Source organism: Python bivittatus, unplaced genomic scaffold, assembly GCF_059951505.1.
Source record: "Python bivittatus isolate LINGU-HERP-01145 unplaced genomic scaffold, Pbiv_v1 ctg000330_np1212, whole genome shotgun sequence".
NCBI classification, from domain to species: Eukaryota; Metazoa; Chordata; class Lepidosauria; order Squamata; family Pythonidae; genus Python; species Python bivittatus.
Window position 1 is genome coordinate 735036 of NW_028277058.1, and position 19457 is coordinate 754492.

General features: G+C 38.0%; 1 protein-coding gene across 3 annotated transcripts in view; it reads left to right on the forward strand.

Annotated features, from left to right (window-relative positions):
• The first annotated feature begins 7968 nt into the window (after positions 1-7968).
• The window catches only part of CPNE8 (copine 8), a 75048-nt gene continuing 63559 nt past the window's right edge, over positions 7969-19457 (forward strand). For all 3 annotated transcript variants that reach the window (XM_088141627.1, XM_088141628.1, XM_088141629.1), the window contains exon 1: positions 7969-8254. In XM_088141627.1, the coding sequence (XP_087997753.1) occupies positions 8121-8254 (134 nt within the window). In that variant the 5' untranslated portion in view covers positions 7969-8120. The remainder of the gene's footprint in view (positions 8255-19457) is intronic.

Below are 19457 nucleotides of genomic sequence, written 5' to 3' on the forward strand. Positions count from 1 at the left end.
AAACAAAATGAAACCATTGGGGGAAAAGCTGAATAGAGGACATAAAGTAATTTGACATTTTCCTTAATAATATGTTCTCTATAATTCACTCTGAGAACTGAGCAATAAGAAATATGAAAACATTCAACCCCATTTAATAATAATTTAATAAGCTGAAATAAATACCATGCTCCTTCATGGATTTAGGGCATGGATGGATTTAATCCAAGATGCCCTTGGTTTGACACAATTCCTATAATTGGGGTTATAGAGTGATAACAATAAGAGATTATAAAAATGCCAATTATTTGTGGAATTAAACTACTGAATAATAGACCTCTGGAAATGTTTTGGATTAATAAAGATTTATCAATTATTTCAACTCTTTCTCTTTAGTTTTTAGGTGTTGGTCATCTGATTCAAATGATTCTACCTTCTTGCTCCAACTTATGTCAGGATCTTCACCCAAGCCTTTGGCAAGGAAGAGTGAAACCCTCACTTCATCGTACTTGCCAACTTTTATCTTTTATTGATTTGATTGTAATTTCTTTGATTGTTGTCAGAGTTGTTGAGAGTCAGGCAGCATAGAAGCTTAATAAATTATTATCTTTGATCCAGAGAGATACGACATTATTTCAGGCTGAAGTTGGCAGCCCTGTGCCCATACACTTTAGTGACCCCTGTTTAATTTAAAACTTAGAGTACATGAAGCAGTAATCCTGGCTTCATTCTTCTCTTGACTGCTGCATGACCTGCTAAGGCTCAGAGTTTTTCTTTAAATAAAAACACAAGAAATAAGAACTCTGCTTAGGGGTGTCAAGGGGGAGGGTGTGAAAAAAGTCAAGATGACAGCTGTGACCACGTGATCGAAGCCCTGCCCCTTTTTACGTGCACTACATTAACAAAGGATTTTGACTTGCAGCCATAGCTGCCATCTCAACTTTTTTGACCTGCTTCTTTGTGTGTGCCCGTCTCTGCTATTTTGCACCCACAGCCAACACTCTGTTTGAAAAAGGGAGGAAGGATGAAAAGCAAAAACCTCCTTCAGGGAAGCTTTGGAAAGTGGGAAGGGGCTGAAGGGAGCAAACTGGGGAGCTGATGGGGTAATTAGAGCACCAAAGGTGGCTGAAGATATTTATGGGGAGAGAGTGGAAAAAACATGAGGAAGAGGCTTGTGTGAGAATTTATATAGTTGAGTATGTTTGGCTTTGACTTAGCCCATTATGTGAACCAGATATTATGGTTTATCAACTAGTGAATGCATACATAAAGGTGTATGCAGTCTGCCAGCATCCCTTTTGTCATTTCCAGATTGGGAAGGGTGAAAGATATAGGTTCTTTTTTGCATTTGGGGGGTTGGGGAGATTTTAAGGGAAGGAGTGGAATCCTGAAGGTTTGTAAATTCTTAAGCCATCTATTTCACTCCTTATATGGTTGCCCAGAGTCATTTATTGAGCTGGGTGGCCATATAAATTGAATGAATGAATGAATGAATGAATGAATGAATGAATGAATGAATGAATCTCTTAAACTTCCTTCTTAAATTGAGCCCAAAATTCCTAGATTATGAATGATGATTGGGGAATCAGACCTCATCTCTGCCATGTAATTAGGATATTGGATCATTTATTTGCTTTTTAGTTTCACCAGTTGATTTGTTTGTGAAATGGAACACAATTTTCAGTCCAAAGGAACAATTTTATGTTTTAGGCCTTCCTTGTATTCAAGTCCTTGGGCAAGTTATCATTCAGGATTATTACTATGTATCTCTGTGAAATCAAGAGTTTGGAACCAGTTATTTCCATCACAGCACCCACTTTATGAACAAGCACCTTTATTGTAACAGCTGTTTTGTAAGAGTACCCACATTTTCTGAAATTCAAAATGGGACCATTTGTTAGTATCTGTTGGAGATCAGCTACCACAAATAAATTAGTTTTTTTTTAAATAGAGATAGAAACTTGAAATAGGCACAGCAGGTTCTGAGCAATAGCTTTAACAAATAATGGAAAACACGTTCCCCAAATAGCATTACAACTTTCTCTTTAATACCATGTCTCTTCTCATTAAATAAGTGGTTTGGAGATTTTATTTATTTATTTATTATTTGGAATGCAAAGACTGAGTCATGAAAATTTTCTTTTTCATGAAATGTACTAATTAATGATCTAGCAGGAAGAAAACAGAGGTGGTAAAAGAGAGAATAAGCAATGTTTGCATCCTGTGGCAGTCAGGTTCAATTATACCCTGAATCTTCGATGGCGCAATGTTTGATTGTAATTTATTTAGTGCTGCACATTCCATTTCTTCTACACTGAATGGGCTACTTCTGATTTATATTGATCTATTTCCTTTTCTTAAACTTGCAAGTTCCAGATAATTAGTAATATCAGGTAAGAATGCTTTAAGTTACAATAAAAGATTAAATATCTCTGCTGCCTTTTCCATTTCAGTTCTGGCTAGAAGCCCTTTCCTTATGTTGTGCCACTGGCATTACTTGTTGTTGCAATTCAGAGCTCTCCTCCCTAAACCAGCGTGGGATTCTGTAGAATGACTTCATGTTATAATGGGGAGGAGCTGCAGTACAGACTGCTCCTACATAGTTTCCATTTCTCATTTAATAGTGTAAGAAGCCTCAAGCTTTTGCAACAGCAGTAGTGCATCAAAACAAGCAGTTAGTATCATCTTTCACTATTGTAGTCCAGTGTTTATAGGATGCGGATTTTTAAAATTAAACCTTATTTATGTTCTTATCATTAATGAATTACACATTTGAATAATAAAATTCAGTATTCCATGATGGCAGGTTTTATAATGCTTTATAATGCTTTTTATTACATACAGGTAGTTCTCATCTAGCAACCACAATTGGGACCAGCACGTTGGTCGTTAAGTGGTCACTAAATGAAATCGCAACTGTGCTTATGATCTTACTTCAGCTTTCCTTTGCTTTACAAAACTATGGAGGTCATAAATGTGAGGATTGGTCACAAAGTTACTTTTTCATCGCCATTGCAACTGCAAATGGTTGCTAGATGAGGCAATCACTAAACAGGACTACCTGTAGTTCAACACACACTATATGATATCCACCACAAATGCTACATGCAAATCTCACATGTATCCTGCATCTACACAAAATCATCCTGTCTCCCTCTCCACCCCATTCCAGTTTAAATCCTACATCAGTTTAGCCATTCCATGCATCTGATGAAGTGGGCGGTAATTCACACTAGCTCATGACTTTTAATAAAATATGCTAGTTGAAAAGTTGCTATCAGACCTGATTTTTGGCTACCTGATATTAGTCATTCTCTGGTATATTTTTTTATCTCGCATTTTCACTACATAGGGATGCCTCTGGGTAGGAAAACCATGTACTTTGAATATGAAGGTTTTTATTCAGATTTTAAATGGATGTGTAAACAAAAGAAACAAAAACAAAGATCACCCTGACTAGAATAGTATGTGAAGTTATATAAAAATTTGATCAACCCCATACACAATGGGAATAGGGTCAGACTACTACTACTATACTTTACTTATTCCTTCGGGAATATGAAGCCTTATTCTAGTATATATGGCACCTGCTTACACTCTCAGGAAAAAAAAATTGCTTGTTTAAATTTTCTTTTTCTATCATTAATTGTTGTAACAATCTAAGTTTATTTATTTATTTTATTTATTTTTCAAATTTGTATGCCGCCCATCTCCCCCAATGGGTGACTCTGGGCGGCAGAGTTATATGAGCATGTTATTTTTATTGTGGTAAATCTAAAATCCTTCCAGATTTTTTCATTTGTAAGATTAGGAAAAATGCTTACAAGCAGGAACATATACCTAATAATTATTAAAACCTATTTAAATAAGTGATGAATTATATTCTGCATTCTCTGTTGCTTTAGTTTAAATTTAGATTTATTTTTTTCCACAAATTGATTACATTTACATTTTTATTACTGAACTTATTTGATAATATACAAACATAATAATAAAATATACCTTCAGAGCATAATAGAAAATCATAAGGCTTTCCATTCCATAACTACATTTTTATCAAATATTCATGAAATTATATTGACCAACTCAGTTTTTCCCCACCTGTATTTAAAATATTCATCATTAAATAGGGTCAGGTTCAATAGTAAAAAGCATCTAAATAATAAACCAGATGCATTTTCAATTTCCTATTGCATATTACATTGTTAACAACAAACCAAAACTAAAGGATTAAAAATTCTGATGGCTATGAACACTTATTATTTTTTTTAATATTAACTGATATCTGAAATATGTAATGATGAAAAACGTTTCCTGGAAGCATTGATTTAGACAATTTGGATACAATACAGTTGAAACTAGAATTTATTTCTGTGTCCAGTACAGTATTAACAAATGGTATGGATCGCATGTTAGAACTGATCTTATTTCAGCATTTTTAAATTAAATCTTTGCAGACAAATTCCCATCCTTGATGATTAGAGAGAACTACTGTCTCCTGCAAGCTGAAACCCATCAATTATCAGGAGCAATTCCAACCCTGTCTGGCTTGCCAACCCCAAGAAATATACAGCAATCAAATGCAGTGGTTGCTATTACGGGAAAGAGCTGGAGAAGAGCTAACTTTGGAATGAATTTGGAATAGCAGCTGGAGGTGTTATGATCTCACTGGACATTGGAGAATATATTGATTTGGCCCACTGTATGTTCTCTGGATAAGACTATTTTAGCTTTTACTCCAAAAATACTGCAGTTGTGACTGCATTCATGTGTGTAAGAGAAAGAATAAGATTACAATGTGCTGTAACTAAACCCTGAATTCTGCTAGTAGTTCTGTCAACTAGCGCAGCTATAGTATTTGGCTTCTATGTGTGTTAAGAGCCTTAAAGTGACTTTTGAATAAATGGGAGTCCTATAATTCCCCATTATGCCATTTAACATAATGGATTTCACATGAGATTGTTTATTCTAAAGAGCTGCCCAAGAAAGATTTTAGCTCCTATTTTGTTTTACAACCTTGCAAGGTCTTGTTGTGAAATGAAATAGTAGACAGAAAGTTAGATTCTGTATTCTGTTTCCCTCTTCATCCCCTCTCCCCCTTCCCCACAACAACATGCATTTTATGGCTGCATAAACACTAAAAGAGCCAGTTTGGTCTAGTGGTTAAGGCACCAGGCTAGAAACCAGGAGACTGAGTTCTAGTCTCACCTTGGGCATGAAAGCCGTCTGGGTGACCTTGGGCCAGTCACTCTCTCTCAGCCCAACTCACCTCACAGGGTTGCTGCTGTGGGGAAAACAGGAGGAAGGAATATTAGGTATGTTTGCCACCTTGAGTTATTTATAAAAATAATAAAGGCAGGATAAAAAAAAAATCTAAAAAAAATCCCTACTGAAATGCTGGAGGAGGAAGTATCCTCTCCCCCCCTTCCCCACCTTAATGTTTTCATGGAGAGCCAGTTTGGTGTAGTGGTTAAGGCACCAGGCTAGAAACTGGGAGACCATGAGTTCTGGTCCCACCTTACGCACAAAGCCACGTGGGTGACCTTGGGCCATTCTATCAGTCCTAGGAAGCAGGCAATGGCAAACCACCTCTGAAATCTTGCCAAGAAAAATGCAGGGGCTTGTCCAGGCAGCCACCAGGAGTCAACACTGATTTGAAAGCACCAAATAAAAAAATATAAACTTCTACAAATCTTTTTTATGTGGATAGTGCTATTTTGGCTACATAAAGAGCCACACTCAGTCTGAACTCCAGAAAGAACGAGGACATGCTTCACTCCACAGTGATGAGAACTGAAGCAGCAATCATATGCATACCTCCTGGGGAGTAAACTACATTGAACTCAGCTTATTTCTAAGTAAGAATGCACAGAAATGTTAGTTATATTTTTGCTGTACACAAGGAGCAGCAGCATTATCCTGTCCATATACCTACTTCAGCAACACTGTTAAAGGAGTAAATATCAGTTGTAATATTAGATATTCATAAACTTGTTCATTTGCCAATGAGATATATGCTGCTATCTCAGCCCAATACACAAAAAAAGAAAAGAAAAAAGAAAAAGAAATGGACCCTTATTTGTCATTAATATTCAAAAATCAGTAGGAAAGTACTTAATCACCTAGGAAACTCATCACTCATCTAAAAATTGCAAAGGAATTATAAAGGCTAATTTCTTTGAGAAATAGCTGGATTGAAGTTTATTAGACTTAACACTATTTCTCAGGGAATAAATTTTTTTCAAGGTTTCTTATCACATTATGTGGAGTAAATTCAATAATGCAAGAATATCTGTGTGCATCTAGTGATTTGTAAATAATACCTATTTCCCACATTTCATCTTTCTCCATGGCTCCTTTTATATTTTCCACTGCTCTCTCTCAGAATAACACTCAGTGTCTCTGATGAAATAAACTGTAGTCCACAAAACCTAAAGCTACACTAAATTTTAGTCTCTACAAGTGGGTACCACTTTTTGTGATCTCCACTGCAAGCAGCTGGCCCTTCCCAAACTTTGGAGCATTATGTGAGATCATGTGAAGCTGACACCTTTGGTGTTTGAGGAGTGGAGAGATTTTTTTCAGAAAGCAGAGAAAAGCCACCCTGTGAACCTGGAGCACTTAATGGCATTCCCAGAGGGGACTTCCAAGCACTCTGAAGGCATATCAGCTGCTTAAGTACAGCATGTGACTCTATTTCAATGCATTTGGGAAATCCCAAGCACTTTCCATCTTTAGGAAGAAATAGAAGAATTCGTGTTCAGTCCGTCTGCTCAGCCATGAACAAGTTACACTGCACTCCTGCCTGGGCATCTCACTCAGCACATTAGAGTTTTTGTGTGACCTTGCTTCAGATGTACCCGAGTTGCCCTGCCATCCAGGGCCAAGGATGTGGGTTTCTTCTCTTTAATGATTTGAACACAATTTTCTTCTTTCCTCTCCCTTTCTTATTAAGAAACTGAGTCAAACTGTGATCCTAAAAAAGAAAACAGCAATAAGAATCCCGATGACGTTTGGGTATCTGTACTTATAACATTTCATGTACTATTTATATGCTTTACCCCCATTTAGCAAGCATAAGCTGATTCATACATGGGAAGGCGTGGAAGCGAGGATATTTCCTTTTTTCATGATAGACCTCCTCATGTGAGTGTCACCAGGGAATGCCACCTCCTTTTCTTCGAAAGAGAAAAGACCCCTTAGCGGAACTTTCCCCACAACTCTGCTGACCTGGAGAAGGACTGATTGCCCCTTTTGAGCAGGGCGTTGGAAGGGGTCTATTATTGTCGGTGGCGCCGTCGGGTAGGACCCCAAGTTCACTTGCCTCCCCAGTGCTGCATGCTGCAGAAGACACGGATGTTTCCCGAGGAACTTGCGGAGGGGAGGGCACCAGAAGCGGGCAGCCGCCAGGGATCTTCGTCAGGGCTGCCTCGGGTGACAGCTCCCAATCCGCCAGCCCTGGGAATTTGCTGCCAACCCGGAACCTTGGGTTAATCGCCGCAACCAGGGTGGACCTCAATTTTCTGGCTTCGCGGCACACCCTGAACCACAACGGGTCTGGCTAATCCGAGGTGGGGGAGGGGGGTCTCGTGAATGTTCTCTTCCAGGGGACCGTGTCCAGTAGCCTTAATGAAAGCAGCAACGTGGGGATGGGTTGACAGGCTTGTTAATGCGCCGCTGGTTTCCTGGTCTCTTTAAAAAACTTTCCCTAAGTGTCAAGTCCCTCCGCTGGTTCTCGTCTGCCACGTACTAGAAATACACATGAACTTTACGGGAAACGCGCGTCCCCGCTCATCTGGAGATTCCCTCCCCCGTCCTCCCCCGCCTCCGTGAGGAAAAAGAAGCAGAACTGTCTTCGCGCCACATCCTGGGCGCCAAATGAGAGACCCCTCCGCCCGGCTACCCAAGGGAGGGGGGCGTCACGCGCGCCTCCCGAAGGCGGTGACGTCAGAACCCATCCCGTCCCTCGCGCCCGCCGCCCCTTCCAGGCAGTCCGCGTTCGGTATTTGTAGCCCGCGCGACTCGGCAGCCGCTCCGCTCGCCCGCTCTGTGCCCCCGCCCCTCGCGCGCTCCGTGCCTGCCCGCTAAATTCCGTTAGCGCCACCTCTTCCCCCTCTGCCTCGCCCCGCCTTTGGCCCCACATGTTCGGTCCGGAAAAACTGTTGGGGCAGCTGCCCAAGCTGGAGCGATACGGGAATATGGCGTCCGTGGGGGATTTTAACCCGGTCAGCGCCAACGTCCCGGCCACTCGGGTGGAGATCTCCGTGTCTTGCAGGTGAGGCTGGGGAGAGGAAAGGCGGTGCCGCGCGGCGGCTTTCTCTGATTTGTGGCGAAGGCGCTTCCCGCTCCTGGACGGGGCAGAAGGGTCGGAAGAGGGTGGCGGCAGCGGACCAACCAAACCTTTTGGAGGGCTGTGGGCGGGCGAGCGAACGTGTGAACTGAAAACCTGCTCCGCGTGGCTGCCCGCTTGGGAGGGTCGCAGCCATCGGAATCGGGGCGTATTTCTTCCCGCCCAGTTCCTGCTGGATGTGGGATCTCCTAAACCCCACGGGTGAACAGCCGGACGTGGGCCACCCCATCCTCCCTGGTGGGTTGGGTGAGGGAGATCGTCGTCACAGGCTTTTCTGTGTGTGAGTGGTTTTGTGACCCGCCGAGAGCGCTCGGGGCTGGCTCTGGTCCCTCCCTCCCCCACATCTGGTGAAAGTTCGTGGGGTGTGAAATGCCCGGGTTGTACAATCCGGGGAAGAGGGTGGGTGCTGTGACGCACACCCGCCAGGCAGCTCACAGCAGGAACTTGTGGATTAGGTTGCCTGTGCTTCAGGTCTCTCAAACGACCACATGAATTATCAAGACCATTAAAACACCCAGTGGAGAGATAGGAGGAAAAAAGAACGGGAGGGTGGAGGAAAAAAAATGGTCTTGAGAGCAACAATGTAAAAAAACTCTTTGACTTGATTCTGGTATTGGAGGTAGGAAATGTTTCTGGCATCAGACTCTGCTTAGGATTCCTTCTTCGACATCCAGCAAGGGTTTGATTTCCTCCATGCTGAAAAGTTGTTAAATTTCTTCAGCTCTACAATGCTGATGCAAATGCACATTTTCTTCCCCCCTCTCACTCTCTTGACCAGATTTGTTGGTACCTGTAACTTCCACCTGTATGGGTGTTTTTCTGGTATAGTATGCTGCCTTGTATTCTTTAAAACATGCAGTGGGTATAAAAGCCCCTTTTATTATAAACCCCATATTATTATTGTTACAGGAAGCAAATGAATGGAAAATGTTGACCGTTACCTCTGGGCAAACATACAAATAATACAATATTGTGTATTCAGATTTTCCTGTGGAAACATTTTTCTTCTTCTTAGATTTATCCTCAAGATAATTGTTTGAAATTCTGTTATTAGGAAATGGGTAATTCAACCTGATTTGTTTCAATTCCACTCTGTTTCTTCCTGCAATCCAGTACTGGGCTTTTCAAAATACTGTTTTTATCTTGGTGATTAATGGAGAAGAGAAAATTAAAATTGATATTGTGCATTATGAAAATAGCATCCATTTTTTTAATATAGTTTCTTTTCATATTTCATTAGGAAATTTAAGATTTCCATGTCCCGGAGTTCTAATAAAAATTATAACATATGTCTGTTACAGCTAGCAGCCAAAGGAAGAAAATTAGGTTGTAACTACAGTACTGATGCTGTAAAATTTAGAGAAAAGACCTTCAGAATTATTTTTGTCTTAAGACTGGCTTGGCTTGTCCCATTCTTTTGAAATGTTATGCTGGGAGGGTTACCTCATTTTCAGAGGCCTTCATTATGAATAAAATTAGATGGGAATGGAATTGTCTTTCCTCATTCCAGAATACTTTGTAATATTGCTTTTTGTACAGTTTAATTTTGGAGTAGACACATAGAATAACAATTCTCTGCTGTTTGCAACATCAATAGTCAGGTGGGGTTCTTTTGCATATGCAAGGAAATGCAGCAACCAGTTAGTGATGTTAGGAAATTGTGACTCAATCCAGATTTTGGTAAAGGTCTGAAATCAGATTTTATTGTCATAGCAGTTAATTTCCTGCCATTCTTTCATTGTAGATATATAACTTCCTCCAAATGTTTGGGGAAATTGGAGGAATTTGTGGTAGCTACAAATGGAAGAATACTGTTGAACAGAGTACACTGATACAGAAATTTTATATTCAAGCCTATGTGATATTGATTAAGCTGTTCACTATGAAGGTATTTCCACATTGGAGACAATTTCCTTTAATGCATAAAAACTGGTCTAGAAGAATTTGAATGGATATTTCACTCTTAATGGCTATAATAAACGTTCCAGTAACAAACGTTCTAGTAAATGTTGTTTACATATACTTAAAATATGATGGAACACATGCTAATATAGAATATTAGAAACAGACTGATGTAGCAAACCAGCACCAGTTTGGAGGATGCAGAAAAATTATGTGATACTTTTCATGGCAGCCTTCTCAGATCAAAATGTGATGCCCTTTAAAAGCATCTATCATTTGTTTATTTTTATTGTCTGGCTTAGATTTCTTATTCCTGTTCTTCCTCCAAGAAAAGGCTGTACATATATAGTACTGCACTTTCTTTGCTTTTGTGCTTTTTGTGTATGGAATCCATTGTTAGGGATACTGAAGGTGATGACGTGTATACTTTGGGAAATATTTAATCTGTTTGATCTATTAGCACTTGAGTTACATCAAAAACTGTAAGTCAGTTATTCCCCCCCCCCCCCCGCATCCCAGGCTTCCATGGTTTCCAAATCTGCTTTGAAAGATTGTGGGATCCTCCAAAGCAGATTTTGGTTGTGCCTAAAAGATTGTTACTATGAAGGAGGTGGTTTTTAGAAGGTGGAAAAGAACCCTTCTTTCTCTGCATGGTAGAACTTTCAGAATCCACCTGTGTGGCAATTAAGTTTAAGTAGAAAAAGTATGTTAGAAAACTGTTTTTTAAGCTTGTTGTGAATGGGTATATTCAGAGAGTGTAGATGTGATGTCAGGGCTAATGCTATCCTTCGTGTGACAGTAATCCTTCTTAAATACCCCACCATGACCATTCAGTTTATAATATTTTTTCCACTGGTGCCAAAGACAGTTTTTGACCCATTGCTGTGCATTGGGTGTGTGCATGTGGGTGAGGGGGTTCCAAAGAGTTACTAAGTGACTAATCAATCTTTCATACATGTTGTAATACCCCATTCCTTCCCCCTCTGTATGGCAAATAAGCTTGGAAAAGTCTCCTTTGATAAGCAAGATTGGTTTGCTGGTATATCAAGCATTTTGCACACACTCAGAGATATCATGAAGTACAGTAATTGTTTAGGACAAAACCTTACTGCTTCACAAGGATTATTGTAGATATATGCATACACACACAGAACAGTGCATGATACTGTACTTGGCAGTTAGCCTTGGAAACAGGAGGGGAGAATAGTGTCTGGAAGCTAATCAGAACCTTACATAAAATTAAAAATAGCCTGGAAATAGAGATGTAAAATTTGTGGAACTTTTTGAACAACAACAAAAAAGCCTCTGAAATATTGAGAGAAATAAAATATATGCACATTCTCTTTTAGCCTCTTCTAAAAAATTAACATAAGTCTCTTACTTTATAAAATTTATTATATATAACTTAGTTTGTTTATTGAGATATATTTCACTATAATGAATGAGCGCTATGGCCAATGTCTACCTTCATAGTGCTTAAAGCATTGGTTCTCAACGGGGGCGGTACCGCCCCCCGGGGGGCGGTGGGAGGATGCTGAGGGGCGGTGAACTTGTTTTGGGCGGTAGGGGGGCGGTGGGCATGTTTTGGGCGGTAGAGGGGCGATGAGCATGTTTTGGCATTTGAACTTAATTTTAAAACTCCCAAAAAAATGTATTAAATCGATTATCCGGTTTACACCATTTGTACCAGCAATAAAACGAACTTACGTGACGGCTGCCCTCACGCACTTCTAAGAATGGTGAGACAAATTTGTATTCTAGGTAGGCTGACCTTGAAGAACTCGACACTACGATTCTTCTCCGATCCCAACCAGCACAGCGCGTGCGTCAGCTGTCTTCCCGTGCGATTAATCGCAGTGCGTGCGTTGAGCGTCCTTTCAATATGAATGTTTGATTTGACCCGTGTTTCTTGAGTTGCTTTTCGTTCGCTTCATTTCTGTTTTTTCCCCTCAGTTTCGATTTACTTTCATTGTTTATTTGGCCAGTCGGCTAGGTAAGTGCGCTTATTAGTTCTTTATCGTGGTCGTGAATTATTAATTTTGAGAAACTAATGAAACTTTGAAAGCCAGCTTCCAGAATGGTGATAGTCTCACAGAATTTTGGCTTCAAAGTAACATCAATTGCCTCTACCCAGGACTGTGGACTATCATCAAAAAAAATTTTAGCGTATTTTTTTGCTGTTTTTTTAATTATCTAATTAAGAATAAAGAATTTTTAAACATTAAAAAAGCATTTGCAAAAAAAATAAAAAAAATAAAATTTTAAATTTAAAAAATTAAAAAAACAAGCATAAAAAAATTAAACATATTTACAGCATTTTGAAATAAACGTATTTACATAAAAGAGCATTTAAGCATTTTTTTTGCATTAGTCATTTTAATTTTAATAAAAGGAATGCAATTACCTTCCAGGGCAAAAGTATTGAGTTAAATCGAACAAATTTGGTGTGTAAGTCTACTGAAAAAAATTACTTAAAATTTTTGCCTTTTATAATTCAGTAACTCCCCCCCCATACCCTAAATTACAGGATTTTCACAAAGGGGGGCGTTGAAAAATTTCCCACTCCTTAGGGGGGCGGCAGCTTCAAAAAGGTTGAGAATCACTGGCTTAAAGGGTACCATACAACAGGAAACATCCACCAAACTCTACATTAGAGTGGGCAGCTTTTAAGGGAACAGGAACCTCAATTCAACCTCCTAAACTTCTAAAGGATGACTGGAAGTAATCTGGTGATGTGGCAGCATCATTGGAAAGAATATAGCTGAATATTTTTGACCTTTTCTATTTTGGAGATATTTGGAGACATGGTGGGAATTAGTGCAGGAAACCTGAAAGACAAACTCCTGCATAATGTCCCTAAATCTGAAAAACAGCCCTTAATTACCTTTTGGTAGGGATTGCTTTAAGGTTTGGAAGGGGTTAATTAGGTGAAGGGATTAATCAAGTTTGATACATAGAGACTCTTTGCTTCATTCCCACCAGTAACCCCGCCAGGCAAAAATTGATTGAAAAATGACTGTTAATGGTGAGAATAGGAGGCCATGGCCTCCTGTTTCCATTACCATCTTAAATTTTGAATAAATCCCCAAATATTGCAGCACCAAAATATATTTATTTATAAATCAAATTTATAGGCTGTCCAACTCAAAGCAATTCTGTGTGGCATACAAGATAAATTAAGTAATTTCTTACTAAATTTGGTGCTCATCTTTAGGTGCTGATGTACAGGGTACATGGAGGCCATGTGTTGCTCACTCTGCCTTAGATCAGAAGACCTTGAACGTCAGTGCCTCCTGGAGGAAGAAATACATTCTTGTCTTTGCATTTGAGAGTACTACTATGCAGCTTGCAATATATAATATTTGTTTATAAACTCATAATGACACTGAAACTCTGAAGAAAAAAATCTTATATACAAGTCCTCTGATAATAAAGAGTTTAGAAATTATTTTTGGAATACAGGCTGGGTAGTAATATGTGAATAGTTTTGTCACATTATGCATAACTTAAAACTTTAGGAAATGTCTCAATATTTTTTTCAATTTTCAGAAAAAGAAAGTCCTTGTAGAAAAATGAGGGTTTCTTTCTCAATATTTTTTTTTCTGTCCTCAAGTTTCTAATCATACATTCTGTGTACATTCAAGACCAGCGTGTGTATTTATTTACTTAACAGATTTATATCCTGTTTTTCATTCAGGAGCTCAAGTTGGTATACATAGTGCTCCTTCCTCCCATTTTTCCATACAACAGCCCTGTGAAGATTTGGGCTGAGAGAAAGTGACTGGCCCGAAATCTCCCGTTGAGCTTTTATCGCTGAGAATGTGCTTGACTTAGGTCTTCCCAATGGCAGTTCATTCATCTTAACTACTATGCCACACTGGCCCTCTCATTATCACTGCATAAGGTTTTTATTAGAAAAATTATTGGAAACTTTTCTTTCAGATTTGTAAGTTGTGTGATGCATAAACATACATGGTGGAAACAATAATTTGCATGCTTATTACATGTTTCAACCATTCAGAGTGTTTTATACACACTCTGACGTTTAGATCTTTTTAGTTTTCACTAATGCACCTTATTAGCAAAGTGTCTATCAGGATTTTTAGCAAGTCTCTCTCAAAAAAGGAGATGTGAAATATGCTCCAGGAGCGTTAAAGCATTTTTGCATTAGGTAGAAAGATAAACACTGTTGTACCCATATCTTGATTTCCTGGGAGGAAATGTTTTGCCTAAACGTTTAGAACACAGGAGGCAGAATGATACCACAGTGAAGTAAAGTCAAAAGATTGTATGGAATGTTGGACAATGACCATTTCTTGGTTTTTCATGTACTGTAGTTGAATCAAGTTTCAAGGGCGAAAGTAGAGGAGGAAATTTCCAGAGTAGTTTTCTGTATGATTGCAGAAATCAAGTTATGTTTATTGGTGCACTATGCCTGTGCATGATTCTCTACTTATTGTTAAATATTCAACTTTGTCCAGCGGTTTATTTGTCATTTACTAATACTCTCTTTGTAGGAGCAGCTGTACCTTTGTTTGCAAACAGTTCTTAGTCCCCAGAACTGTAGATTAGACTGGGAAGTAAAAAAAAGAAAAGTCAATGACAAACCACTTCTTTATTGTTGCCAAGAATACTAGATGAAAATGTCCATGTAAACATCTAAAGTTTAGGTGGCTTGTGCAGTCCTAAAATACATTAAGATTTCACCTTAACATCAAATATAGATAACATTTTATAATGAAAGACTAAGACTTGCTCTCAGATGAGATGGCTAGACTGTTTAACCTATTATGCTCTCTTTTGCAGTTAAATTGCTGTTTTTAATTGTTTAATGTGATTGATATTTATTTATATGTGTATAATTCTGTATCATAAATAGTTTGACTCCATTTCATTCACATTCATTCATTCATTCATTCATTCACTGTTGTGTTATAAGTTAACATTCTTTTAACATGTGTCCTTCTCACAATAATTTGGAAGACTTCCTTGTTGAATTCTTTTTATTGCTTATTCAGTATGCAGGCTGGCCATTATAATGTCTTTATGTGCTCTATTGAAATAATCAGTTACACACTACAAAGCTGAAGGCTGCCTGAGGCAACACTAATATGCTTTGCCTGGTGCTAGGCTCAACATGCTAGGTTTCAGTGCCAGCCCTTAATCTATCAAGTATATTTATGACTATTGTATGACTTCACATAATATTTGTGACTTTCAGTTTTGTATTCTCATTTTCAGTTGAAAATCAAATCAGTCTGTCACAGCTCAGGTTTTGTGTAAATTATATTGAGCTCTCTGCTCTAGAATGCTTTGTACATTTGAAAAAAAGATGTGAGAATTCATTATTTCAGTAGAGGGAAAGCATCCTGACCACTAAGGGACTATGACAAACTCACTGAATTTGTTCCCCCACTGAAAATTCAGTTCATGAATGAAATGTTAATAGAAAAAATAATAATTCTTAAGTAAAATGGCAAGCTGTACATGTGTATTTTACCCTGCCTTACTGCTCATGTATACTCACTGATGTATATGTGTATGTATAATGCATTCAGCCCTGTTCAGATTTAACTTTTAGAGATGTGTCAGAGAGGCTGAAATTAGATCTAGAGATATCCATATTTCTGTATACTTTTGACATAGCAAATTATTGTATAAATGCCATAAGTTTAATAATAAATAAATAATAAATAAATAAATAAATAAATAAATAATAAATAATTCATTAAGAATGTGACTTGTGAATAATGTACTAGGTTCACATAAAAGCCATGAAGTCACAAACTGACACTGAGAAATCCCTGGCATGGATTTTATCTTGTCTTTATTATATTGAATGGTCTTATTTTTCTTATTTTTCTTTCTTGCAGTTTATATGCATTAGATTGTATATCTGTTGCATATTGTTTATCAGTTTGTCCTCTTTCAGTGAAGTTGCAAAGTTTCACTTTATCACTCAGGAATAAATTTGGCAGCTCTCTCTTTGAGTTGAATAGCTGTTGAATATACATTTTTTCTCACTTCTTGTGAAGAGTTTTTAAGATATCTGTGAAAAGCTATCCTTTAGAGAAGCTACCACCCCTTTTGGGGAATTTAATCTGTTATCCTTTTAATCTAAATCCTTTCCGCCTTTTACAAGTTCTAATCTCTTAGACACTTTCAAAGTAGCCTTCCTAATGACCATCATTTCTGCCCAGTGGGAACCTTACTTACCTTCATCCCCAAGTAGCTATAAAGCATTTACATGATCTTAGGCTATTGTTTTTGTATAATAAAATATATGGATTTCCATGCATAGGCCAATGTTTTATGAGATGTATTCATATAACACCCCTCATGCAACAGCCTTTCCCTGGTGGTATTCTTTGTTTCTTAAGCTGTAATAGCAGCCTCAGGGAACTGAGAGAAAAAGCAAGAGCCATGATCTGGAAACATACAGATAGTAGAGGAAGGCTTCCCACAAATGTTATTCTCAGCCATAGAAGGTTTCTGAATAGAACACACAGGCACAAAGTCTGCATTGTATATGAAAATAAACAGGTAATATTTAAAATAGTTCTAGGTTCTTATGGTCTATACTCCTGTAGAATGAAACTTAAATATATTTTATTTATTTGTTTGTTTATTTATTGCTTTTTCAACTTCATTTTTTAGTAACAATGAAAATATTTCATCAGAGGAAGCTTACTACTCCGAACAAGCTCCTACAGTGAAGTGTTGACTAGCAAGTGAAAGAACCATTGTTCAAAGTGTCTAATAATTTCTACCCATTCATGAAAGTGATTATTTGAAAACATTAAATAAACATACTGATTAAATAGCTTAGCTCTAGTACTAAAATTTGATGTAACTAAAAAACTGAAATAAATATGACTGATTGGAAGGCAGGAAGGTAACAATCAGTGTATGGATGCAATAGAATGAAGATTATACCTTTTATGGGACTCCAGATTAGCTCTTTTTTTCTTGAGTAATTTTTGTAATGCCCTTACAACAAAGTTCACTGTCTTCATAACTCTTCCACCTACCATTATGTTCCTTCTATTTTTTTTTCCTATTTGTCATCATCAGTACTTAGCAATACTTGTTGATGTATTTTAACTTGGGAAACCCTGATTATAAAGGACAGCAGACTGATTTTAAAAAGGAAAATAAATCAGCAAATGTTATTAGCTTTACAACTGGGATGGGAAACACCCCTTCACAGACCAAATCCATCTTATTAAGTCTCATCTCTTCATCAAGAGATGCAATCCTTTCCCATTCCTAAAGCTTTATCCCTTTGAGAAGATTGTCCTTTTTCTTTGAACAGAAAGAAAATAATATGATCCAGCCATAGAGAAAGCTATAATGTGATTGAATGGGATGAAACATTACACATTTTAAGTGTACAGGTAATGGAATTATTATGGTAATCTCATAGTGGATCTTCAGTAACTGCAACACTGATATATTCAGCAACATTTATTGGTTCTACTAAAAAGGGGGAGAATACTAACAATTTTTTTTAAATTGCTAAATCTCAGTGATACATTTGGGATAGTTATCTAGAAAACAAGTCTCTGCTAAGTAGACATAGCCAGAGCAAATTTTGTGGTATTAGAACATGAGCATTTTTCATCCAGTGTAACTGTGTATTTGAAGAAAGAGAAGAATGTATTGATTGCTGCATGTTGAATGCAGCTGCATATAAATTGTCACATTAGGGTCTGTAGAGAATAAGATTATTCTTCTAATGCTTAGGCAGGAAAGCTTTAAATATTAGGGTTCCCCCCCCCAAAGTTTATATCATAGATTTGTGAAGATTAAATCTTACACTTACGTTAAATAAAGTGTAAATCTTACACTTTATTTAAATGACCAAAAGTTGTGTAGCTTTCAGACTATGTTATGGATATCTTGGAGGTGACTTATTTGTAATACATTATTAAAATTATCACTATTTAAAAGCCCAACAGTAGAAATAAATGTTTACCAAGTAAGGAATGGGCCACCAAACTGCAAAAAGCTGAGTAGAACTAAGTGGATTGTATAGTGTGTTTTGTACTGTAATCTATCTCCCCCTTTATGATGGATCTCAAACATTCTGTATAGGGTCTTTGCCTAATGGGACAAGAATATCCTGTATCTATCCTGTGCTCCATCAGGTTAATTGTATCAGGTCTGTTAGTAAACACTTCCTGAAAAAATTCTAGAAACTCCTTTAAATCTTCCTTCTGGAGTGAAAGTTAACTCAGGATTTGCATCCACTTCTCCTTTCTTATATTCTTGGTCTAGGCTTTCTTGGTTGGGTTCTGTTGAAACCACCAAGGTAGGATTGGGTACTCTATCCAATTTTCATAAAATGTTTACATGGTATATTTCTTTCTTTCCTCCACCTAGATCCACTTGATAATCTACAGGTCCTGTTTTTTTTTACTATTCTGTAGGGTCCCTGCCATTTCGCTTGCAGTTTACATTCTGTGCTTGGCAGAAGTAAAATTTAGTCTCTCTCTTTTACAATGTTTATCCTTGCTCTTTTACCTTACCATGTTTTCTGGGTTATCTGTGCTAAAGCTGTATTGTCTTGAGCTAAGTAAGCTAGTTTCTGCAATTTCTTCCTTTGTTCCAAAATATATTCCACTATGTTCTTTGGGCCTTTTACTTCTTTACTCCAGCCTTCTGTAATTATATCCAATATCCCTCTAGGTTGTCTGCCATATACCAGGTCAAATTGGCTAAACCCTGTTGATGCTTGAGGTACCTCCATATAGGCAAACACCAGATAGGACAATCATGTATCCCAATGCCTTGGATCTTCACTAGCATACTTAACATGGTTTTAAGGGTTTTATTAATTTTCTCCACTAATCCATTAGCTTGAGGATGATATGGGGTAGTTTGTACCCCCTTTATCCCCAGATTCTCATAAAGTTGTTTTAAGAAAGCTGATTGGAAGTTTGTACTCTGATCTGTTAAAATAGTTTGGGGTATTCCTATCCTTCTAAAGATTTTAACTAACTCTTCTGCAATCCTTCTGGCTGTGGTTGTCCTAAGAGGTTCTGCTTCAGGGTATCGGATTGCATAATCATATAGGACAAGAATATATTGATGTCCTTGGCTTGTCTTGGAGAGTCGCCCCACAATATCCATTGCAACTTTTGTAAATGTACTACTTTTGTACTACAGGGATTCTCACTGATGGTGCTCTATCCTGTGGCACTCTGGACATGATTTACAGTGA